The 26,768-nt window shown below is 39.1% G+C and overlaps 1 protein-coding gene across 1 annotated transcript; it reads left to right on the top strand.

Moving 5' to 3' along the window:
• Positions 1-1,560: 1,560 nt before the first annotated feature.
• Positions 1,561-25,303, top strand: LOC123877719 (zinc metalloproteinase-disintegrin-like batroxstatin-2). The gene is made up of 15 exons (XM_045924580.1): positions 1,561-1,842; positions 3,304-3,398; positions 4,040-4,195; positions 5,098-5,230; positions 5,742-5,911; positions 6,282-6,455; positions 17,441-17,610; positions 18,377-18,679; positions 20,055-20,232; positions 21,150-21,290; positions 21,891-22,006; positions 22,600-22,760; positions 23,090-23,187; positions 23,909-24,023; positions 25,109-25,303. The coding sequence occupies exons 1-15, from the start codon at positions 1,761-1,763 to the stop codon at positions 25,207-25,209; spliced, it is 2,193 nt and encodes a 730-aa protein (XP_045780536.1). The 5' UTR covers positions 1,561-1,760; the 3' UTR covers positions 25,210-25,303.
• The last annotated feature ends 1,465 nt before the right edge of the window (positions 25,304-26,768 follow it).

The following is a 26,768-nucleotide window of genomic DNA, read 5'->3' as shown; positions in this document are numbered from 1 at the left end:
CCGCGCTCGACGGCGCACCCGTACCACCCCGTACCCCCGTCATGACGTGTGTAATGTCCTCCCCATAGACTATGTCATCAGAATTTCGGCCAAGGTGGCCGTACGGCGGCCAATTTCCACTCCACAGGCAGAAATTACTAATAAGCCATCTGCGCGGGAGGTATTATAGTGCACAAGTGCGTGCATAATATGTACGCTCTCTATTCCCTCACTCTCATAGTCTGATGGGACGGCAAATCTGAAGGACGGAATCCTATACATAATCTTGTTTGAAAAAAAATTATCTACGAGGTCCGCACATTAACCTCTTATCAAGTAAGGCTGGCCGCGCACTTGCTGCTAAGTGGTATCGCCAAAGCAACTAAGTAGTTTATTGGCTCGTAGCCTACGAGCCAATAAACTACAAAAAATCTTTACTTGAAAGGGTCCAGTTTAAGAAGTTAGCTCTAGTATCGTCTAATGTGTCAGAATTAGTCGACACTACAGCTAATTTCTTAACCTGGACCCTTTCAAGTAAAGATTTTTATATAAACCTGTGAGGATGATACTGCCATTGTCGCAATTGAAAATGCCATAAGCCTACGTTGTCGTATTAGTTTAAAAAATGTGAAAAACCAAATTAAATTTGAATTTCGCGAGGCAGGCCCGTCTCATGCCCCTTAAGAAATTCCGTTGAGTATGGGGCATAAGACACGGTGCTTTTAGGATCAATGATCGGCGATTTAGTTGCTTTTCAAAAGCTCGATGCTGTGATTAAACGCTCCACTTCCCACACATACAAACACAAGTCGCAGCGAGCAAGTCGATTTTATTTATTAAATAACTAAAGCTCCTTTCGGATGAATTTAGGTTTATTACATCCCGCGCGAACTCTTTTGCGGGATAAAAAGTAACCTATGTCACCCTTCTGATCTTTAACTATATCCATGCAAAAAGTCACATCGATCCATTGCTCCGTTACGGCATGATTGAAGGACAAACCAACGAACAAACACACTTTCGTATTTATGCGACGCACGTGTCGCTCCTATGCCGGAGGATACTTCGGTGTCAGAGTGAAACGTGCGTCGAGTGTGTTGTGGTGGTACTTGGGGTTGCTTGGTGGCTGGCTTTTCCTGCATGCTTAGTAGTGGCAGGGCGGGTGGTCCATGTCGCATGTTGCATGTTGTACCATTCAGATTTGCCTTTTTAGCAAATTAAGCTTTTGATTCTTTGTACGGAGATTGAACGCAGAGACTACCTAGTCAAAACGCAATGCAGCATCGATGCAGTCGCAACATCGACGCTCTACAATCGCTGTCTATGCTAAGTCGTGTCTGCTAACGGCCGTATTCACAAACGTTACTATGAGGTCTCACAGTGCGCTCGAACGCATAGTGTAGGTTCCACCAATCAGATCATTGTAAATTGACGTGATACAGTCATCTGATTGGTGGAACCTACACTGTGCGTTCGAGCGCACTATGAGGCCTCATAGTAACGTTTGTGAATACGGGTGTAAGACCTTATAAGTCTTTGCTAAATGCTACGTAGGTACCAGGCTAAGACTGGCCAGCTGTTTCTAGCCAAGAATCGATGTACCGACTACCAACCTACTTAGACCTATTGGACCATTGAATTGGATCATAACATATTTTGCTCTCCAAGAGTAAAGACAACCACTTAACTACTAATAAATTAATCTCATGAAATAATTCAATATTTACCTCCTACAGTAGGTAATTAATTGTGAATTGTTACAAAATAGTTTGAATGTTAAAATGTGTGGTGGTAGTTTGAGTTTGGTTGTGTTTTACCTGTTTATAACATTCTTGAGAATTGGTAGCGAAGCACAAGAAATAAGTGAGTAAAATTTTTATTTTTGTTGCAAAGGTATGGAATGTAAATACTTAATTGAACATACAATTTCTAACTATGAAATGTACCTGCTTATTCGATTCCTTGATTTCTATTGAATATTATAAATGTGAAAGTGTGTCTGCCTGTCTGTCTGTCTGTCTATCTGTCTGTCTGTCTGCTACCTTTTTACGGCCCAACAGTTTTACCGATTCTGAGGAAATTTGGTACAGGGTTAGCTTATATCCCGGGGACGGACATAGGCTACTTTTTATCCCTGAAAATCAGAGAGTTCCCACGGGATTCCCAAAAACCCATCCGCTTAACCGATTTGTATGAGATTTGGTACTGGGGTAGCTTCTACCCTGTAATTGGCAAAGGCAACTTTTTATCCCGTAAAATCAAACACTTCCCATGGGATCTTTAAAAACCTAAATTCACGCGGACGAAGTCGCAGGCATCCTCTAGTATAAAGTAATAAAAAAAATAAAAAAAATAGTATAAAATCTGAGCACCTCGACTCTTCTTGTTTGTCCTACTCTCGTCCTACCCCTATAGAGTAATTTTGTAAACCACGAAGTCTTCTGGACTAGTTCGTATAATAAAAGTAAATCAGTCAAGTGCGAGTCGAACTCGCATATGAAGGGTTCCGTACAAGAAATAACACTTTTTTAATTTTCATGGATAGCGGCCATTTTAAATTTTTATTACTTGTTGTTATATCGGCAATCGAAATACACATTCTATGAAAATTTCAGCTCTCTACCTATTACGAGATACAGCCAGCTGACAGACAGACGGACGGACGAACTACCGGTCAACGGAGACTTATTAATAAGATTCTTAGGGTTCCGTACCCGAAAGTACGTCCTTCGCGTACGGAACCCTAAGAATCTTAAAACAAAACACTTATCACTGCCCCGTTGGTATTTCCCACACGTCTTTTTGGTTTATCACGTTAAGTTTTCCTGTATAGTATTATTAATAACTGATAAACATAATATTATTTTTAAAGAATACCTAAGTTCGCCGACAGCTTCGTAAACAGGAGTATGGGCTTAACAAAAACTGCCATACCCCTTCCAGGTTAGCCCGTTTCCGTTTCCATCTTAGACTGCACCATCACTTACCACCAGGTGAGATTGCAGTCAAGGGCTAGCTTGTATCTGAATAATAATAATAAAAACCACTCGTGCACGGTACTTAACTATTTTGGTCGGTTCATCGCATGGACCTTCTTAACTCTTTGGTGCCTCCACCTTGCCTTGCACGTCAAGGCGCTCGATAGAGTCATTCTCACGCCGACAGATGTGTCCTAAGCATCGATGTATAAGAAGTTTTTACTAACGCCGACAAAAGGTTGTTTAATACCAAGTTTTTGAAGTATAGAAACGTCGCGTTGGTGCTAAATTCGGTCCATGAGACTCTGATAATGATGATGAGTACCGACTTCTAGATTTTTTTCAGAAGGTTCCTCGACAAACTTCCGGCGACACCAAATAGTGCAGCCAGTGCTGCATCATGGCAGGACGAAGAGAGAGATCACGTCTACAAGGCACAAGGTAAAATTGCTATCATCAATCCAATAAAAAATTTAATTAAATCCATCTGGTGGAATAGCTTCGGCTTTGGCTGGTTACCGCCAGCGTTTCGGCACGATGCCGCCTGGAAACCGAGTAGCTTATGGGGTTAAAACTACCATACCTACCTGTCCTTGTCATAATAAGTAAATGTGTGTGTCATAGTAAAAAAATAAGGTAGGTAAGTACCGAAGACAAGAAATGAGGTGCGAAGAGTACACACACAAAAAAAAATTAAGTAAAAAAATTACTTATTGTAATTTTTATGTTAATGTTCAACTGCACCGCACGCCACCGCAAGCAATTTCACTCTCACCACCTGAGTGCCTGGTGCACTTCGATCGCCCGATGTGCCTGGTCCTTTTTCCACGCACATGCAAACTGTGGAATCAACTCCCATGGGCGGTGTTCCCACTAGATTACAACGTGGGGTTATTCAAGGATCGAATCAACAAATTTCTGAAAGGCCGGCAACGCATCGGTGGACCCTCTGGTGCTGCAAATGTTCATGGGCGGCGGTAATCACTTAACATCTGGTGACCCACCTGCTCGTTTGCTCGCTATTTTATTATCACCAAATCTTTAAAAAATCAGCAGGTATTCATTCAGGGTCCCAATTTCAGGAAGGTATGCATCATCCAGAGGTCACGCTGACGTTAAATATCGACGGGGAAGAACATATCCTGGATTTGGAATTGAATAAAGATTTGCTAGCAGGAGGCCATACGATAAGCTATCAGAAAAATGGGTCGATAGTGACGTACGAGCCAAGCATTGAGGTGAAATTAAAAATACTTGTTGATGCCGTTTTTTCCAAATTCCCTTTTTGCACGGACGAAAGCAATAATTCTTGCTCAATTTGAGTAAAAACTAGATGGAAACATAACTCTCTTTTTAGGGTTCTGTACTCCAAGAGTGCTAACGGGACCATATTACAAAGCCTCCACTGTCCGTCCGTCCGTCTGTCTGCGGGCTGTATATCAAGATCCGTAATAGATAGAGAGTTGAAATTTTCACGAAGTGTATATTTTTATTGCGGCTATAACAACTAATAAAAATTTCATAATGGCCGTCAGAATTTTTTTTTTAAATCTTACACGATGGTAAAGTACGGAACCCTTCGTGTGCGCGTCTGGCTTGCACTTGACCGATTTTTTAACTGCCTTTCAGACGAGCACCCTGGCTCATGAGCCTCAGAAACGGCAGGCTCCAGTTACGATTCCCAACATGGGTAATTTGAAAATAGGGTATGGGTAATAATTTCTTAATTGCCTTTGGTCTGGTCTAGTGGAAGGCGTCGGCCGTGGCAACAGGCTAAGATGTGCTGCCAAGAGATTAAGCGTTTCAGTACGATGCCACGTAGAAACTGATTGGGGGTTATGTGTTTTCTAAAATCTGCCATACCCGCTCCACAGGTTAAACCACTTCCATTTCAAACTGCATCATCATTTACATCTCTAAGGTGTGATCGCAGTCAAGGGAACACTTGCCATCGAAAAAGAATTTGATGAGTTTTATTATATTTCTCCAGGGAACTACCTTAAGAGGATAGCGGGAAGTGGGTGGATGAGGAAGGTGGAGGATAGTGTGTCGTGGCGCGCTCTCGGGAAGGCCTATGTCCAGCAGTGGACGCAAACAGGCTGATTCATTGATCGATTGATATTTCTCAATTTATTTCCAGGAGCTCGATATATGCCAGTACTCTGGCAACGTGAGGGGCAAGAAGGACTCATGGGTGGCGTTGTCGACCTGCCATGGCGTGAGGGGGGTTATATATGACGGCAACCAAATGAGATACATTGAACCAGCACAAAGTATGAAAACCTTGTAATTTATTTCCATTTCCATGCGAGGTTTACCTATAGCAAACTGATGAGTTGGAACCTGTTTTCTGGAATCCTGCTGATGTTATTATTTGAGTATGAGTATATGAACCTACTTGAATAATGGAAACCGGTGTGCCTCTTAACACCTATTTAATAATAATTGTATACCACGAGGCTTTGTAACATGAGGCACAATTTATTCTCAAATATTTTTTCTTTTTTTATTGGTACCACACTTTCAGCATATTATCCCAGTTTTTACCTGTGTTCTCCCAAACTACAATAAGAAAGGGGTATTAAAGAAGCAGGTTAAGAAATTAATTTTAATCGACAGCGCATTAGCAGCTCCTTTGTGCTACAGATGTTTATAGGCGGTGGTAATCATTTAATATCAAGTGGCCCGTCTGCTCGCTTGCTCGTTAATCTTCTAGCATGGTTCCATTCAATGCAAATATCTTTCTTTGAATTTTGCCTGATTCAACGAATTCTTCTTTTACAGTCGTAGATATGGAGATTGGTTTTAAACACTTCATCTACGACCATTCGGATTTAACGACGAAGTTCCCCTGCGGTCATAACGCGGATGTGGCAAATGACACGGAGTACAATCCTGAACTTGGGAAGAGGCATCTTATTGAACAAAGCAAAGAATGGAATAGATCTAACCGGGTCAGTACCTCTTTAATAGAGCTAATTGGTTTTAAATTAGCTAACTCAGGAATTTCAGAAAATTCTTATAAAGGAGAAATCTTATTTAAGAAATTCGGGCTCCTAAATTCATGTTTGAAAACCCCCGGATTCCATCAGAATTGACGTGACTTATCGATCCATTTGGTAGTACGAAGAGAGTGCGAAGGCATATCTGTCGGTCTCAATTAGGAACTCAATCAAACTTTCGTTTCCCGCATTACTGTATCCATGCACAGCCATATTATATCCCCATGCGTAGACATATTACTGATCTGAACTCTTTTTACCTAACAGCATGGCTTTCGACTGAAGCACTTTAGAGTTCAAATAAATCTATTATCATCCACAGTACAAACGCGATACATCCGAGTATACGGAGATCAGAGGTCCTTTCAACGTGAACAACCAATCAAGATTCGTGGAGTTGGTGCTAATAGCTGATTATGAAACATACATTAACAGCGGGTGGAACATACATACAGTGCACCAACAGATGAAGGACGTCGCCAATATCATCAACTCAGTAAGTGGTCTACCCTTCTTTTCCATTCCTTCGTAGATTAGGTCTGATGCTGTATTCATTGAAATTCGCTCCAGAGACTTAGGGTGAGATCTATAGAGCGTGCTCTGCCTTTGCTTAGACTTAAGGTAATTGCTATTTGACAAATCGCAAAAATGCTGTACTTTGAAGTAAATTGTTTATTTTTCTAAAGCATTAACAGCTATTAAATACATGCAATTAAAAACTTCAGTTTGTGAAGATTATAAGGGCCTTTTTTAATTTAGTATACATTATCCCAATAATAAAAAAAAACCAAGTTGAAAACATTGCTGTTCGCAACTTGTTCTGTAAAAGTTTTCTTTAACATCTTGATACTTTGAAGCCAACCTCCAGAAAATGATATGTTTAGGTTTAGCAATCAATTTTAACTGTTAGTTTTATACTAAATGTTTTTCGTTTCTTAAATAATCTAAAACTAACCAAAAAACTTCCTGTGCTATTTATTTTCTTGCAGGCGCTCTATGGAATTCAGTGTCCACTGGACTGTCATGGCGGAAGGACTGTGCGCGTCATTTCGTCGCAAAATATTATTTAAAATGAATATAAGCTTATTATTTTTGAATGAAAGTTGTGTTTATAATCGTTGAAAAATAAAATAGGGATTTTTTCATTTCTAAATGAAGCCTGCTTATATACTAAATTTTATTCTAAAGTTACGGTTTTACCAGGTAAATACTCGGAGGTTGTCATAGATTATGATGACAGATAGTAAGTGTTCTAAATAGGTATTATACCTATGTTAGGAGATAGCGCGCCTCGTTCCGGGTGCCGTGTTCCGAAATGGATTTCGTAGTAGTGCAAGTTTGGTGCAAGCCCCACATGACGGAGGGGTATGCGTCAGGCATTTCCTGTGTACAAAAAAAAGACCTATATTTCGGATCCATATTTCATCACTGACAATATGCACTATTCAAAGACTGTTCTTCAAGCATTGAGGAATTTTGGACAGAGACATCTCGAAGGTTCCCGAAGGCTGCCTGAGTTAGATTTTTCGGCTAGCTAGCTTTTTTCGAAATTGGACTTACTTAGCTGGATTGTGTGTTAGAGATTTCTTATGAGATATTATATGTACATAATATAACCATCATAAGGAAGCTCAGATTCATGCTGCGGGCAATGGGGAGAGCCTAAAGGTTGGAACGCCATTTCGGCGGCCGTGTTTCCTGCCATATATACCATAGATACCTGCAAGCCAAGAGTGAATAGGCATCTTCCAGGTAAGCGTGCTCCAACTTGGACCTCATCATTGCTTTCTTTAAAGCATGATTGTCGTCAAGCGCAAGCGCAAAGATTCAGGCGGCGCAAACCCGTAGCATGTGGAAGACCCTATTAAAGACCTATGTTCACTGTGGACGTCTGTCGGTTGATGTTGATGATTATGTCTTTAGTGCAAGTAGTTCAGTAGTTTCAGAGTTTATCGATAACAAACAAACAAACCTTTCCTCTTCATAATATATGTACTTAGTAGCGCAAACTTGGAAAAAAATCTCGTGGAAACTCTTTGATTTTCCGAGATAAATGTCATTTTACCTGGCAGCCCTAATCAATTTTATCACTGATAATAATAACTAATTCATAACCGTTAAAACTAAGAGTCAAAATCTCGTTTTTCTAGTCGAGTTCCGTAGGCTCTTTGAACCCACCGCATTATTATCCCAAGAAAACCTACCATTAGATGTAGGAATAATGGAAAGAGGTCACAACCCTCAGCAATAAAGAATACGATGCGGAGAGAGATGTCACTCTCAAGGTCTTTAAATGTATCCATGCAAAAAACCACGTCAACTGGTTGCTCCGTTGCAGCGTGATTGAATATTAAACCAACAAACACACTTTCGCATTTGAAATATGGCCAGTGATTATAAGAAACAGTTTAAATCTCTCTCTGCTCTCCGAGAGACGTTAGGCAAAGTGAACACGAATTATGACACTTCTGTGTTCTTATACAAGCTTAGGTCTCTCAATTTTGTCAATTAATGTCAAATTTCTTTCTCAGATCAAAACCTAGTAAGTGGTTTAAATTCAAGAGAAGTTTAGGCCGTAGTCTTCAACAAGAAACTCGGCGGTTGCTCTTTTCAAAGATTTGATATACAATATTAAATTGCTTAAAACGCACATAACTGAAAAGTTAGTAGTGCGTGATTCCAGGATCGAACCCCCGACCTTCGATTAGGAGGCGGACGTTCTAACCACTAGGCTATGACAGTTTTTAAATTAAAGGGGTTTAAATATTTTAGTGTGAAGACTGGCCTACACATTTATTCATTAGATGTGCATCACTTTCTTTTTTAGGGTTCCGTACCTCAAAATGAAAAACGGAGCTCTTAAAGGATCACTTCGTTGTCTGTCCATTTGTCCGTCCGTCCGTCAAGAAAACCTATACAGTACTTCCCGTTGATCTAGAATCACGAAATTTGTTCTCGGATTTATTCCTTTACTTGGGCTATATGAGAGTTGAGACCTATCTACCTGCCCATAATTCTAGGTTAACGGGAAATACCCTATCGGTTTTCTTGACAGACACGACAGACGGACAGACGGACAGAAAGACAGACAACAAAGTGATCCTATAAGGGTCCCGTGTTTCCTTTTGAGATATGGAACCTTAAAAACATTATGTAAGTATGCAAAGTATTTCCCTTGCAAGCCATATTTAACAGTTGACATGTAGAGGTCATTGACTTTTCCTATCTTACTTTTAAGTTTTAATGCATCATTAAGTATTTACTGTTTTGACATGGTATTTAGATAATGGGTGATATTTATTTTATTTTATCTAATTCCTTTGAAAAACTTAGTAAGGCGCATTAATCTATAAAAAACCTAGCCAGTTCATAGACTTACTATGTTTTAAAATGGTCAAAGCGACTTACTAGCTTTTAATTTTACTTTAATGTGGGTGTCCTTACAATACAACGGGACATACTATGAAAGTTAGGCTTATGACATAAAACGATTTTCGGAAAAATGACATTTACTTTGTTTTGATATGGGGCGGTCGATATAATTAGGTACTAGGGTAAAGGCTCAAGTAAATGAACAGATTGGACGTTTTTACATGTATTAAGAGCTGGAATAAAAAACCGGCTGATATACCTTTTTTAAATATTTTCTTACAAATTCTTACACTTTTTTCAATTTCAATTTCAAAACCGTGTTCCGTTCAAACCGTTCAAAAGTGCGTGTGCGTGCGTCCATGTGTGTGTGTGAGTGTGTGTGAGTATATACTTGTCTGTATGTTTGTACGAGTGTTTGTTAGTGTGGTATTGCGTTGTATAACCACATGAGTAGCGAACAGAGTCAAAGCTTCATACAAGCGCGCTACGATAGGTACACTACTACAAGCTTGAGGCGCGTGTGTGCGTGAGCACAGGCGCTACGTCGCGTACGGAGAGAAATCGGTTTATACCGGCTCGGCCTGTGCTCAAGCTCAGGGGCTGCAGTACACGTCGCGCGTCGTGTTTTCATTTAATTTAATGTTAATGATAATAATTTAAATAGTGTTTAAAATCTATTTTCTTGAACTGTCATAGATTTTGTTCAAAATCAATATCTGAGGATCCCTAGGATCACAAAACAGGATATTGTTACCAAATTTAAAAAAGTCGACGCCATTTTGAAATTCTTTGTTAATTGACCGATTTCGTTCAAAATCGATATTTAGAGCTCCCTGGGATCACGAAATAAGAAACTGTTACCAAAATTTAAAAAAGTCGACGCCATTTTGAAATTCTTTGTAAATTGACCGATTTCGTTCAAAATCGATATTTAGAGCTCCCTGGGATCACGAAATAAGAAACTGTTACCAAAATTTAAAAAAGTCGACGCCATTTTGAAATTCTTTGTTAATTGACCGATTTCGTTCAAAATCGATATTTAGAGCTCCCTGGGATCACGAAATAAGAAACTGTTACCAAAATTTAAAAAAGTCGACGCCATTTTGAAATTCTTTGTTAATTGACCGATTTCGTTCAAAATCGATATTTAGAGCTCCCTGGGATCACGAAATAAGAAACTGTTACCAAAATTTAAAAAAGTCGACGCCATTTTGAAATTCTTTGTTAATTGACCGATTTCGTTCAAAATCGATATTTAGAGCTCCCTGCGATCACAAAATAAGAAACTGTTACCAAAATTTAAAAAAGTCGACGCCATTTTGAAATTCTTTGTTAATTGACCGATTTCGTTCAAAATCGATATTTAGAGCTCCCTGGGATCACAAAATAAGAAACTGTTATCAAAATTTAAAAAAGTCGACGCCATTTTGAAATTCTTTGTTAATTGACCGATTTCGTTCAAAATCGATATTTAGAGCTCCCTGCGATCACAAAATAAGAAACTGTTACCAAAATTTAAAAAAGTCGACGCCATTTTGAAATTCTTTGTTAATTGACCGATTTCGTTCAAAATCGATATTTAGAGCTCCCTGGGATCACAAAATAAGAAACTGTTACCAAAATTTAAAAAAGTCGACGCCATTTTGAAATTCTTTGTTAATTGACCGATTTTGTTCAAAATCGATATTTAGAGCTCCCTGGGATCACAAAATAGGAACCTGTAACCAAAATTTAAAAAAGTTGGCACCATTTATAATTCTTTCTAAATTGACTGATTTCGTTCAAAATCGATATTTAGATCTATCGATCGATATTTAAAGATCGATATTTAAACTAGGCAATCACAACAAAAACAAACTTTACCATCTTGTTGAACAAATAACTATTGTTAATTAAATTGTATCCTCCAGTGCCAGCCCTACCAAAATAGTTATAAATTTTGCTCGCTTCTTAGAAGCTTTGCCTCTGTTTGCTACTCTATGGTATAACACCATGTTAGTAAATCTTAGTATATTTTTAACCGACTTTAAAAAAAGGAAGAGGTTCTGAATTCGTTGGTATCTTTTTTTTTTATGTATGTTCCCCGATTACTCAAAGACGCCTGGACCGATTTGGATTTTTTTTTTGTTTGATAGGGTATACTTTGCAAGTGGTCCCATATAAATTTGGTAAAGATCTGATGAATATCTTTGAAGATGGAGAACAGAACTCCTCAATGGATAAGAGCAAATTCAATTTTTTTTTAATGTATGTTCACCGATTGCTCAAAGACGCCTGGACCGATCTGGATTTTTATTTTTTTTTGAAAAGCTAGGTATACTTTGCAGGTGGTCCCATATAAATTTGATGAAGTTCTGATGAATATCTTCTGAGATGGAGAACAGAACTCCTCAATGGATAAGAGCAAATTGCTCGCGATCAGTGTAATTGCTTAGTAAACAGTAGGGTTTTAGCTGGGCATGGCATATTATTATAGTACAGTGGGGCCACTAAAAATTTTGAAATAAAAAATTTTCAAAATAAAAATAAAACCGACTTCAAAAACCACAATAACTTAAATTATTTTTTACTTTTTAGTGTTTGTGATTTTGAAGTCGGTTTTATTTTTCTTTTGAATTTTTTTTATATTTATTCTGGTATTCTGCTTTCTTGGATATGGATCCCTCTTGGGTATCCCCATTTCTCTCTGTCTTTGGTACTATCAAGCTAATTTTCTCTCGCGATTTGCACAATAGCATTAGACCAACGCGTCTTCGGTCTACCTACCTGTCTTTCTTTCATCTGTAAAAATCGATACAATATGACCATTTGCATTTCAGTTTTAGGGCATGTCTCAAGGTGTCTGTAGGCTTTGTCTTTTTTCTTATGTCTTCAATTCTCACTTTGAATATTTTTTGCTTAATTTATGCACCTTGCCATCGCCCTTTAGCAAGTCACTATTTCTTTTTATATTCTTTGTCTGGACCCATGTTTGGCTGGCATAGGTAAGGCATGGCAGGATGCATGTATCTATAACGGATCTTTTAAGATGTACTGGGTAAGCTCCTTTCATTCTTTCCTTTTGTGCCCAGTAAAACAAGCATACTCGGGCTACTTTGAGAACCCATTAGCAGCTAACAGCAAGGCCTGGACTCAAATTTTTATATGTGGAAGCTGTATTTCCTCGTTGCGTTTATGAGCAAATAAGAATAGTTAACTACTTTTACTAAAAAAAATTTTTATAATTTGGCGCAAACCATCTAAACACCATGATGATTATTATTTCTGCATTGTGAATATTACCAGAAGAAACAGCAAAAAAAATTGTTCCAAGCGGCTCTATTGTAACTTGCAGTCTTCTAAAACAGGTTTTATTTATATTATTATGTAAAATAGTTTTTGATTTATCGCGCAAAATGTAGAAAAAAATATACAATAAGTCAAAAACTGAAAATCTGACATTTTTTTTAAAATTCCAAGGCGAAAATATACTTAAGAATTTATTAATAGGAATCGAGAGTTTATGCACTAGATAGAGTTCGTTCATTCACTGAAATTCCCAGTTCATTTACTGGCAATTTATCCTTTTGTTAAATAAAATAATTTATAATAATTAATACCACGCATTTTTTTGCGTTTTTGATATTTAAATAATTTAAGAGTGTATACCTACTGTGTATAGACACAGATAAAAAAAAATATAAAAATTATATATAGAACGATTCTCATATATCTTAATTTTAGGTCAAAGTCAGGGTAGTCCTTATTCGTTCATGTACTGGATCTTTTACCCTCCTACGTCAAAATACTAAAAGTCCGCGTAAATTTCGCAGATTGAAATGTCTGCTTGATTAATTGTCAATAGAGGGTCATGACATGTCAAAATTGCTAGTTTGAAGGGGTAATCGTCAATGTCATTCGCATAGGTTTTCCTCTTAAGACAGAGTTAAAACGAGACAGATATATATCTCTTACATAAATCTGTCTCGTTTTAATTCAATCTTAAGTCAGAGCAAAGTCAAAGTGCGCTTTATAGATTTCAGCCTTAGTGCAATGGGGAGTCAATCTTCTTCCTCTGGACTAGTTTCCGCAATCTATTGAACATACTACGAAATGATCCGATACTGGATTTATTCAAGTCACCTCAAAAGTTTAGTGGGTCCCCCAGAATTTCCTTTCTCCTTTCTCCAAAAACAACTTATAATGCTACGGAAACATCCTATGCTGGAATTATTCTCCAGAACTGTGGAACTATATTCCAGAACCTTAGTGGGTCGCCTAGAGTTGCCAGGAATGAGTATGAGGAATCAAAAATCTTCATTCTCTGGGCTGGTTTCCGCAATAATAATGCTACTGCTGATGCTGTACTATCTATTGATTTTATAATACGCAGTCATCCCGCAAGGTGCCAGTCTTTATACTTGTTTATTCAATGACAACAGACTGCTATCTCAGTGCCTGGTGGTAAGTGATGTTACAATCTACTATGGAAGCGGGCTTCCCTCGAAGGGTTATGGCAGTGTTTATACCTCTAATAATAATAATAATTGGCTTAAGCGCGGCATGAGGGCTCTCTCCGTCACTCGCTTCTACTCGCTTCATACAATAGTAGTTCCAATTTCATTTGAATGTTAAGCAACCAAAGTCCATGAAATTTTGCAGACATATTCTAGAAACTAATATCTATGTCTGTGGTTTTCCAGATTTCTGTTAAAATATTCGGTTTCAAAGTTACGCGGTCTTTCTTGGTGTTGCGATTCTAACAAGGAACGGGATAGAGTTTAAAGAAAGGAAAGATATAACGGACTTATCGACTGAATACATTGTTGAATGTTGCGCGGTAGAGTTACCTTCACAGAATTTACTACTCATAAATGTGTATCGTGCAGATCGTGAAATCGAGGTCTTCTTTACTTTCATAGAAAACCTGTTAAAAAAAGTTTGCGCCAAATTACAAAACAAAAAAGTTATAATAGCGGGAGATTTCAATATTGATGCACTTGCAACGCCTAAAATAAAAGACTATCGTAAGCTCTCGAATTTGATGCTTGAATTAAATCTAACTCAACTAATTGATAAACCAACCCGGGTGACAGAAACGACGTCCTCGTGTATAGATTTAATTTTTACCAGCGATAAAGACCTTACTTTTACGGTTGAGGATCATGGTATTTCAGACCATAAAAGTATCATCTGCATACACAAAGGTCGCGGAAAAATAAATACAAATCCCACCCAGTATGTTACTAAACGTATCTTTAATGCCAAAACAATGACTAATTTTAAAACAAGACTGGAAAATATAAACTGGAACAAAATAATAACACAAAATAACAACGCCAACGAAAACTATAACAACTTTATAGAGCAACTAACCCAAAACCTTGACACATGTATTCCTAAGCGTCGACTTAAGATTAAAGCCAGGACCAAAACCTATCTAACCACCGGACTAAAAATCTCATGCCGACACAAGCGCATACTTAAAACACTAACTAATGAGTCTAACAACAAAATCTTAAAAATACACCACAAAACCTACAGTAAGTTGCTTAAAAAATGTATTAAATTATCGAGGAAATTTGACAATATAAAAGAGATGCAAAGTTCTAAGAACAAAACTAAAACCATGTGGAACATAATAAAGGACGTAACGAATAAGAACAAACAGACATACACCAAAAACATAATGCTATCGACACAATCAGGTTTAGCCAAAGAACCACAAGAAGTCGCAAACCTATTTAACGAGTACTTCGCATCGGTTGGAAGGTCATCCTTTGACGATAGAACAGTTTCTAAAAAATACGATCCGCATATGAGTAATCCTGAACCTCGATCTATTAACTCTTTATTTCTAGAGCCGGTTACAGAGCGGGAAATATATAACACTATTCGTAGATTAGAAAACAAACGCAGCTTCGGCGCAGATGAAATACCACCAACATTAATTAAAATGTGTATTAATGAATTAACCCTTCCCCTGACATTTCTAATAAACCAATCTTTTGACGAAGCCTACTGTCCCGACAAACTGAAGATAGCAAAAATAAGACCTATTCTCAAAAAAGGCGGGAAACCCAACGAACCCAGCAGCTATCGACCTATCGCCCTATTGCCCGCGCTGTCAAAGATCTTCGAAAAGATAATAACAAACCGCATATACAAATTTCTGGAAAAGTATAACATCTTGAAAGGAAATCAATACGGCTTTAGGAAAAACCGTTCGACAACGCTGGCCGTATTTGAATATATACAGGCAATCCTAAACTGTTTAGAAGAAAAACAGTACGGTGTCGGACTGCTCCTAGATATGACTAAAGCATACGACAAAGTTTCACACAAACTACTATTAAAAAAAATATACGACTCAGGTATACGGGGAAATGCTCACCGATGGCTGGAATCCTACTTGAAAGACAGACAACAATTTGTACAAGTGCAATATCGCGATGAACGGACTAACATATTAAGCGACTTTGAATCGAACGTACGCGTTACGAACTGGTCTATACCACAAGGAAGTGTCCTCGGATGTATTCTTTTTTTGGTATACATCAACGACCTACCTAACATAATAAACCCACACTCGCGATGCATTATGTTTGCGGATGACGTGTCAGTCCTATCCATGTGCGCGAATGTGACAGATTGTGAAAATTTCATCTCGGAAAACCTAGCAAACATTCAAAATTACTTATCACACAATAATCTCGAAATAAATCTAAATAAAACTAAACTCATACAATTTAAACCGCACCAGAAACATCCACTAAACCTCAAATTACTTGCAAATAACATAAAAATTCAAGAAGTTAGTGACTTTACTCTTCTCGGCCTCACTATCGATACTCACCTGGACTGGAAGTGCCATGTTCACAACCTAAGCGTAAAGCTTTCGCGATTTGTGTATGCTCTCAGCGTACTGAAAGCAAATACAAATTACGAAACTGCACTTTCCGCCTACTACGCATACGCATATTCGTGGATCCGATATGGTATAATCCTCTGGGGGGAAAGCACCAATGCAGAGGATATCTTCATCCTGCAAAAAAAATGTATCCGCATCCTTGTCAACATAAAACCACGCGATAGCTGTAGACCGCACTTTCTAAACAAAAAAATCCTGACAGTACCTTCAATCTATATAATGGAGGCGGCTTTATTTGTTAGGAAGCATTACAATTTATACAAAACTGTGGAGAACACAAAGAAACACGAAAGAAGTACACGTTTGCAAAACAAACTAGCATACCCTACTTACAAGCTTAAAATCTCCTGCCGCGGCCCACTATACAGAACTACTAACATTTATAATAAAATCCCAAAATACATAACAGATGAAAATAACGATACGACCTTTAGGCGAAAACTCAAACAATGGCTCACACTAAATTGTTTTTATGACATAAATGAACTTTCCTCGTAACTAACTGCACCTACTTTTACGCATATGACCTCAATTCCACGATAAATTATGTACTCCAATGAATATTGTTACGATAGATGTATTCTGAGCAATGGATAAGAACATTTATTTATACGTGACATTGTATTTTTTAATTATTGTATTTTTTAATTATTGTATTTTTTTTTTTGTGACATTGTATTTTTTAATTAATTACCTACCATTAAATTAACTCAAAATTGTTATTTACATTTCATAATTTTCATAATTGTTAACAATAGAATTGTAATTGTTTTAATCACCAATGTTATACTTTGCAGCGCCCTGACGGGGCTTCATGTTGTAATAATATTTTTTGTGATGAAGACATGAATGCAAATAAAGAAAGAATAAAGAATAAAGAAAAAAAATTTACATACAAATCTTTGAGCCCCTGTAATTTTAAAACCACATATTTTTAGAAAAATCTAAAACACCACAGACACAGATATTAGTTTCTAGAATATGTCTGCAAAATTTCATGGACTTTGGTTGCTTAATATTCAAATGAAATTGGAACTACGATTGTATGAAACGAGTGGAAGCAAGTGACGGAGAGAGCCCTGTTAAACCAATTATTAACCAACCAACGCCAAACCGCTTGGCGACACTGTTTTGGCATTAGGGGGGTAAATAGGTACACCAGATCAAATTATATCATTTAAAAATAACCTGATTTCCAGCTGTTCGCACCGCTGAATATTTTCATAGCGCTTGTAGGCGTTGAGGTATGGACAGAGCACAACAAAATAAGCATAGTAGAGGATGGCGATACTACCCTAACGAACTTCTTGAGGTACAGGAGAGAAATACTCAACAAACAAATACCTAATGACAATGCGCATTTGCTGACGTGAGTATATTTCCTTCTAAACTCCTATTTTACCCCCTTAGGGGCTGAATTTTCAAAAATCCTTTCTTAGGGTGAGGCCAAACGGACGTATTTTTTTGAGGTGTAAGTCGCGTAATTTCGGTTGCGTAATTTCTGCTGCATTCAGTTTCATACAAAAGTTCAACTCATTTTGCGTCGCCGTGTGGCACGAACTGGACTTTTGTATGAAACCGAATGCAGCAGAAATTACACGACCGAAATTACGCGACTGACAACTCACACAATTACGCTCGTTTGGCCTCACCCTTAGCGGATGTCTGCGTCATAATACAAACCGATCCGCCCAAGTAAATTGACCTGTGCGTTGATACATCAATCAGTCAGTCAGTCACTTTTTCCGTTTATATGTAGGTACCTAGGTACTACGTACTAGCTTATGCTCGCGACTTCGTTGCCGTGGATATAGGTTTTTAAAAATCCCGTGGGAACTCATTGATTTTTCGGGATAAAAAGTAGCCTATGTATTAATCCAGGGTATAATCTACGTCCATTCCAAATTTCAACCAAATCTGTCTAGTAGTTTTTGCATGAAAGAGTCACAAACATACATGAACTTTCGCGTTTATAATATTAGTACGATATTATAGAAGATTTAGCTCGTTATGTAACTGATTTTTTTGTCTCTTTGTCATTTTTAGTAGAGTTCGACAGCTATTCAATCTTATCCAACTAACTAACAGCACGGACAAATATTCCTTTGTGAAAGTTAAAAAAAGCTTTCTTTCAGGATGAACAAATTCAATGATGGCGTTCTCGGGAAATTCTTAAAAGGACCAATTTGCACTTCCCAATACTCTGGTGGTGTAGCCGTCAACCACTCAGAGGTTATTGGATTGGTGGCTACAACTATGGCTCACGGGTTGGGGCACAACTTCGGAATGCTACATGACACTGAGTTTGACTGCGACTGTCCTGACGAGAAGTGCATTATGAGTCCTGTTGTTGGATTCGTTGCTCCAACACGTTGGTCTGACTGCAGTCGTAGATCACTGGCCCTTTCTTTTGAACGTGGGATGGATCATTGTTTACGGTAAGATTTTCATCTAGTTTTTAGGGTTCCGTACCTCAAAAGGAAAAACGGAACTCTTATAGGATCACTTTGTTGTCTGTCTGTTTTTCTGTCTGTCTGTCAAGAAACCAATAGGGTGCCTATGTGGGTATACCTCAGTGCGCGAGTCGCACTTGGCCGGTTTTTTCACATACTTATTGAATGACTACTTAATCTAACACCAACGACTTCGTCCACGTTCTAAATCCATGTGCACGAAGGTTGGAACAACAACCTTTTTTCCACGCACATGCAAACTCCAATCCCACTAGATTATAATATGGTGTATTTCAAGGGGTGGACCAACAAATTCCTGAAGGTCGGCAACGCATCAGCAGTTCCTCTGTCGCTGCAAATGTTCATGGGCGGCGGTAATCACTTCACATCAGGTGACGCGCCTGCTCGTTTACCCGCTATTTTTTATTTAAAAAAAACTCTTTGATTTTCCGAGAAAAATAGCTCTAACTCTCCAGATTTTTACTATTCCCATGCTAAATAACACGTATCGACGTGACGTTTTCACGGATCGCCGTGATTGATGGCCAAACCAACAAACCAATAAATATCCACTGCCACTTCGGCTTCAAACGGGGATATAGGGAATGTATGAATCCGTCAGTCCGAAAGGCCTCGCAGTCTGTTAACCGCGACGCGCAGCGAGACGAGTCCCTATTATAAAAGATGGGTTAGGTTTAAAGAGTTTAAAAGAGTTTATTTTCTCAAAAAGAACAAAGTTCCCTCATAATTAAAACAATTCGGTTAAATACAATAAGGATAGAAAATAACTCAAAATTTAAAATACCCCCCGACACAAAAACCTCTATAAGAAAACTAGAAAAGAGCTCTGAACCGATTTTCTTCGATTATAGCTAAGAACACTCTCGATCAAGCCACCTTTCAAACAAAAAAAAACTAAATAAAAATCAGTTCATTCGTTTAGGAGCTACGATGCAACAGACTATACAGATACACACGTCAAACTTATAACACCCCTGTTTTTGGGTCGGGGGTTAACAAATGGGTTCAAAACGGCTTACATCGACTAAAGACGTAAATATAGCCTCCGTTATACTCTATTATAGCCCAGTAATTTGGTCGTCAAAGAGGGGCTTATCTGGAAAGTTTTCAGAAAGTTATGCAAATTGGTGGTTTTATAGATTTCGATGTGCTCTTTCCGAATTTTTATTTTGCCACCTCGTACCTCTGCCGCTCGCGCCGCCATCTTGGAAAAATGGCGCCCAAAAACAGTTTTTTCACGATAATCTTCTTTCCCATTCATTTTACGACAAAATTTGCTATGTAACAATTAAACTAGAAACAATTTTCTACAATTAATTAATATTACAAAATATTACAGAAACAAGCCAAAGAGTCTGTTCGACTCACCAACATGTGGTAACGGTTTTGTGGAGCCGGGCGAGCAGTGCGACTGTGGCTTGACCCCCGACCCCGCATGCGCTGCCTGCTGCCATCCGCTGACCTGTGAGCTGCGCAGCAACGCTACTTGCGCTTCTGGGGAGTGCTGCGATACGCTGGTATGCTTCTTTTCGCACTTGGGCGCGTTTGGAACCCTCGTAGCTTTAGTTTTAAGTTACGTAATTAATTATCACCACTATATCGTACAAATTTAACAATTTCGACCATCAAAAGGAGTACAATTGTACCTACTTTGAATAAATGATTTTGACTTGACTTTGACTTGATTTCGCTTGTCATGACTTAGCTCGTTGGAAAGACTGAAGCATCGTAGAGACATAAGCTCCCTTGGCGTGTTCTATGGTCTTTACAATGGGGTGTTGAGGTGTTCTGAGGAGTTGTTTGACCTCATTCCACGCTCCTTTTTCTACAACCGCACCGCACGCCACCGCACGCCATTTCTCCCTCACCACCTAAGTGCCTGGTGCACTTCGACCGCCCATTGTGCCAGATCTTTTTTTACACGCACGATAAGAGCCTGGGAAGCTCAGATTCTCCCAACACAATGGAGAACGCTACTAATCCGAGTTCCAACGGAGTTAAAGCTTTGTTCAGTTGTCGTTGGAACTTGCGGAAAGGAAGGGAAGCAAAGCATACTATACCATCAAAGATTATGTAAATTAAGAAAGAGCGTTGATATGACCTGCAGCTCGCTCCAGCAACGCGCGGGCCTTCAGTTACTGGTATACATGGCATAATATTGTATATCAAATCTTTGAAAAGAGCAACCGCCGAGTTTCTTGCTGGTTCTTCTCGGTAGGAATAGCATTCCGAACCAGTGGTAGATGCTCTTGACGATTTAAAGATACTTGTAAAAGTCTAATTGAATACAAATATTTTGAATTTGAATTTAAAAAGTAAGCACCATAACGTACCTACCTGGCGCGCGAATTATATTAGCAATGCATATCTGGTGCTAAGTTCACTGTTAGTTGACAAAGTAGGTAGGTATCAGTATAATTTTCGCATTTCGCAGACATGCCAGCCCAAGTCAGCGGGCACGGAGTGTCGGTCGGCAGACGGCGAGTGCGATCTGCCCGAGTTCTGCACCGGACGTTCAGAGTTCTGTCCGAAGGATGTGTTCAAGATGGATGCCACGCCGTGTTCTAACGATCAGGTTCCTCTCTATTTCAAACTATTAGAACTGACAATGTGGCTGGTTTTTTTTTTTTTAATTTATAGACTACTGCTTGGCTGCAATCAGACCTGGTCCTTAGCGTCCTAGCGTTCTGGTTACAGCCTGTGCAATACTTAACCTACCGTTAAGTATTTATACAAGGTGTACCCAGAACGCTAGCAAAAACTTAGCGTTATTATGATACTACCTTAACACAATCCAATGCCGATAACCATTTGCCTTATCTTGTAGTTTTAGTGATTTAGTACCTTTCAAACCCGCATTGTATAGCGCGCAAAACTCGGGTCAATGCCCCACCTTCGAAGCGGCATTGACTTTCGGAATATTTACGAAATTTACGGAACGTTCGTCGACTTCTACTGTCAGTCAGATGTTTTATTTGCAATATAATGTGAACATTAAAAATACAGAATTAAAAAATATACCTATATATTTATTTTAGTTTTTTTATGGTATCTTATCAGTAATCATCAGTCCTGTCTTCATTTTTGCTAGCATTCTGGCCCTGTATAGTATGGAATTATGGAATGTAATGGAAGTATGGATGGAAGTATGGATAAGGGCTTTCTGTTATTCCAGGCATACTGCGTGGACGGCTCATGCAGCACGCATACCGACCAGTGCAGATTGCTGTGGGGCTCCACGGGGTTGAATGCTCATCGCAAGTGCTACGAACTCAACCGCAAGGGTGACAGGTAAGTGAAGGGAGGTTTGGTGCGGCCATGCCACCGGGCCATGCATAATCACTTTGATACATGGTATTATCACAGCCTTGAGTATTATGTTGCCTGGCAGGAAAAATCGAACTTTAGAAAGAGATTCCGGCTTCGTAGAGCGTTGTCTCTATCACTAATACCTATGTGACAGTGGCGTGCAGGTAATAGAGGCACAAAAGCGCTGCTTTATCTATTGAACTGCATTGAACTATTTGAATCAGGGTGATTCAAATAATTCAATGCTCATTTTTCATCATGGCCGTTAGGAAAGAGGGGACTAGCTTGTTTGTGCTTACTCTGACTATAAACCCTGTGCTCGCTACTGCTATGTGATGGCGTTTCGTCGGTCTCAACGATAGAGACAACGCTCTACAAAACCTACGAAATCTCTTTCTATTAATTCCATGGCTGCCGGGCACTGTACATCGAACTTTTGAACGGGCAACTACCAAACTTGCTGGTTCTTCTCAGTAGGAAGGGCATTCCGAATCAGTGGTGTAATTTTTTGGATGAAAAATACTTGAAAAATTTTCATTTGCATTAAAAAGGGCTTCCATTTGTATTTTTTACAGGAAGGGCAACTGTGGTTACGACCGATCCACGGCGCAATACCAACGCTGCGCGACTCAGGACGAGCTGTGCGGTCTAATGCAGTGTAGACACCTGAGCGATCGATTAGAGTACGGCACGGAGTCTGTATCCATACTTTCCCAAACATTTATAAATTATAATGGTGAGTATAATGCCGAAAACGGTCAGTAAGAAGAAAAACAGCTCACAAGCCCCTCTGAAAAATAATTTAATTGAATTCAGCTCACAAGTCCCCCTGAAAAACCAATTATGTAATTGAATTTTTAATTCAATATTTGGTTTTGGGTCAATGATGTTCTACACCAAATACCAAAATTTCAGGTTTGTAACTCATTTCGTCTATGAGTTAGAGACCTGTGACACGCGGACAGACTTACAGACAGCAAAGCGATTAATAGGGTTCTGTTTTTACCCTTTGGGTAAGGAACCCTGAAAAATGAAAGGCAATGAAAAAATGATTTTTTTTCGCAGGTTCTATATTACCCTGCCGTACGGCCATAGTCGACTTGGGGACGCAGGACGTTGATCCGGGCATGGTCCCCGATGGCGCCAAGTGCGGGGAAGAGAAGGTAATTATCATCCATATTAATATTATAAATGCGAAAGTGTGTCTGTCTGCTACCTTTTCACGGCCCAAAGTTTAACCGATTCTGACGGGTACAGGGTTAGCTTATATCCCGGGGCGGACATAGGCTATTTTTTATTCCGGAAAATCAAAGAGTTCCCACGGGATCTTTAAAAACCTAAATCCACGCGAACGAAGTCGCGGGCATTCTCTAGTACAGTCTTTACAGGATTTCAGACACAATTGTTCACTGAGTCCTCAAACCTTAATGTCTGAGAGTTCTTCATAACGTTCGCCTAAAACCTGATTCTGAGCTATCCTCGGTAGGAAAGGCATTCCGAACTAGTGGTAGATGCAATTGACGATTCAAAAGAGCCTCAATAGCTCAACCGGTAAAGGAGTGGACTGAAAACCGAAGGGTCGACGGTTCAAACCCCGCCCGTTGCACTATTGTCGTACCTACTCCTAGCACAAGCCTGACGCTTAGTTGGAGAGGAAAGGGGAATATTAGTCATTTAACATGGCTAATATTCTTCTACTTGTAAAAGTTTAGTTCAATAAATAAATATTTAGATTTAGATTTTGAGAGAGACTCGTGTTTAGTAGTGCGCCGGCGATCGGTGCTGCTGGTGGTATAAGTTTGTATGTTTAGTAATTTGCGAGTTATGGAGTGGTATTGCCACTTCTTCCTTGAGTATAATCAATCTTATTATTTTTGTGTGCAGATGTGCTTGAAACAAAAGTGTGTGTCAGTAACCGACGTCCGCGCGCTGATGGCGCGTCGCGAGTCCTCCGTTTGTCCGTCTGACTGTTCCGGACATGGCGTCTGTAACTCTGAAGGTGCAGAGACAATTAATTCGATAACAATAATGACTAGCGCTCAGCTCGCTATGGAGCGAGCTGTGTTGGGTATTTACTCTGAGGGATAAAATCCGTAACGAGGAAATTCGCAGAACAAAAGCGACCGACATAGCTCAAAGTATTAGCAAGCTGAAGTGGCAATGGGCAGGTCATGTCTGTCGTAGAACCGACGGCCGCGAGAAAACCAATAGGGTACTTCTCGTTGGCCTAGAATCATAAAGGCAGTTAGGTAGGTCTTATAGCCCAAGTAAAGGGAAAAATCCGAAAACCGTGAATTTGTGGTTACATCACAAAAAAAATTAAAATGTGTTCATGAACTCGTAAGTAATTAGTATTTTCAATTTTCAACGTAAGATGACTATACCATGTGGGGTATCATATGAAACGGCTTTATCTGTACATTTTAAAATAAGTTTTTCACTGAGGGATAAGATCCGAAATGAGGAGATCCGCAGGAAAACCAAGGTCACTGACATAGCCCAAACTATTAGCAAGCTGAAGTGGCAGTGGGCAGGCCATGCTTGTCGTAGAGGCGACGGCCGTTGGAGCCGGAAAGTCCTTGAGTGGAGACCGCGTACAAGCAAGCGTAGTGTGACTGACGATATATAGCAGCTGGCGGGAAATGGCTGGATGAGGAAGGCTGAGGACCGGGTGTGGTGGCGCTCTTTAGGGAAGGCCTATGTCCAACAGTGGACATCCACAGGCTGATGATGATGATGATAATAGTTTTTGATTTATCGTCCAAAAAATACTCGAGTCTGACTCACACTTGGCCGGTTTTTTTTTTTCTCTCTCTCTCGTCTGACTTTACAAAGATTAGCCAATGTCAAGTTTGTAGTTATTTGTAACAAGTTAGATAAACTATACAATTATGGACCCCGTCTGTGCCGGCACTCGCCGACATACGCACGGCACCCCCTTAGAGCGCTTTCCAGTCAGTTTTAACGAAAAAAAAAAACACTCCAAAAAGGCAGAGCACGCCCGCCAGCTAACACCAACACAGACAAAGTCCTAGCCGGTTTTTATACATGGATCATTTTTTTACGAGTGAATTCTGTCATTAGGTCACTGTCACTGCGACGTCGGCTTCGCGCCTCCCCTCTGCGTGCCGGTCGGCGGCGGCTCCGTCGACTCCGGCCCAGCCACCAAACCAATACTATTTTAACGTTTAAATCTATAGAGCGCACTATGACTTAAGAGGGGTCTCTCCGTCACTCACTTCATACAAACGTAGTTTAAATTTCATTTGAATATTAAGCAACCAAAGTCCATGAAATTTTGCAGAAATATTCTAGAAACTAATATCTGTGCCTGTGGTGTTTTAGATTTTTCTAAAAATATGTAGTTTTAAAATCACAGGGGCTCAAAGATTTGTATGTAATTTTTAAGACCGCGCAACTTTGAAACCCAATATTTTAACATAAATCGGAAAAACCACAGACATAGATATTAGTTTCTAGAATATGTCATGGACTTGAAACTTAACAGGGCTCGCTCCGTCACTCGCTTCATACAATCGTAGTTCCGATTTCATTTGAATATCAAGCAACCAAAGTCCATGAAATTTTGCAGACATATTCTAGAAACTAATATAATCTATGTCTGTGGTTTCCAGATTTTTGTTAAAATATTCGGTTTCAAAGTTACACAGTCTTAAAAATTTACATACAAATCTTTGAGCCCCTGTAATTTTAAAACGACATATTTTTAGAAAAATCTAAAACAACACAGACACAGATATTAGTTTCTAGAATATGTCTGCAAAATTTCATGGACTTTGGTTGCTTAATATTCAAATGAAATCGGAAACTACGATTGTATGAAGCGAGTGACGGAGCGAGCCCTGTTAAGTTTCAAGTAACGAGACAGATTTATACCAGCGGTATAGCGCTGTCTCGTTTTAACAGTGTCTTAGCAAAGTCAAAGTGCGCTTTATAGATCTTAGCTTAATCTTTAGAGATTGTGTACAGCAGAATTATTACGTGTCCAAACTAGAAGGAAAATTTTTGAAAATGTATTGAATCAAAATAATATATTCCTAGCCTAATAAAGTTTCACTTTTTTCTTGAAAATATCACACTAAAAGATATACCTATTACCTAGCCTTATCTAAGAAATTACTGTACAAATCATGCGCGTGGAATGGTGCCAAGAATACTGGCTGCGTTTTCGCGCTAAACAGCCAGGCTGATCCTTTGCGGAAAAAATCTGCGATGAAATGTCTCGTAAATTTTTTTAGCCCTAAGGTTGAAATCTATAGAGCGCACTTTTAATTATTGTTTTTATTTATTGTAATTTGATTTAAGTTTGAGTTAAAACGAGACAGATTTATGCCAGCGGTATAGCGCGGTCTCGTTTTAACAGTGTCTTAAGACTGAGCAAAGGCAAAGTGTCCTCTATAGATGTCAGCCTAAGATTCTATGGCCCCAGCGTCTTTACGGCAAATGGAACAAAATGTAACTCTCGATAAGAGAGGCATACTTGCGCCGCTTATAAAATACTAGATGATGCCCGCGACTTCGTCCGCGTGGATTTAGGTTTTTTGAAATCCCGTGGGAACTCTTTGATTTTCCGGGATAAAAAGTAGCCTATGTGCTAATCCAGGATATTATCTATCTCCATTCCAAATTTCAGCCAAATCCGTCCAGTAGTTTTTGCGTGAAGGAGTAACAAACATACACACACACACACACACACACACACACACACACACACACACACACA

This window comes from Maniola jurtina, chromosome 24, assembly GCF_905333055.1.
Source record: "Maniola jurtina chromosome 24, ilManJurt1.1, whole genome shotgun sequence".
In the NCBI taxonomy this organism is placed as follows: domain Eukaryota; kingdom Metazoa; phylum Arthropoda; class Insecta; order Lepidoptera; family Nymphalidae; genus Maniola; species Maniola jurtina.
Note: the sequence above shows the minus strand (reverse complement) of the source record. Positions and strands in the feature narration are given on the sequence as shown.

Bases quoted from the DNA above. Each gene is read 5' to 3' on its own strand.
- LOC123877719 (XM_045924580.1), top strand. From the start codon at position 1,761: ATGTGTGGTGGTAGTTTGAGTTTGGTTGTGTTTTACCTGTTTATAACA. The intron at 5,912-6,281 runs GTCAGTACCTCT...TATCATCCACAG, and splicing joins AATGGAATAGATCTAACCGG to TACAAACGCGATACATCCGA. The intron at 17,611-18,376 runs GTGAGTATATTT...GCTTTCTTTCAG, and splicing joins GACAATGCGCATTTGCTGAC to GATGAACAAATTCAATGATG.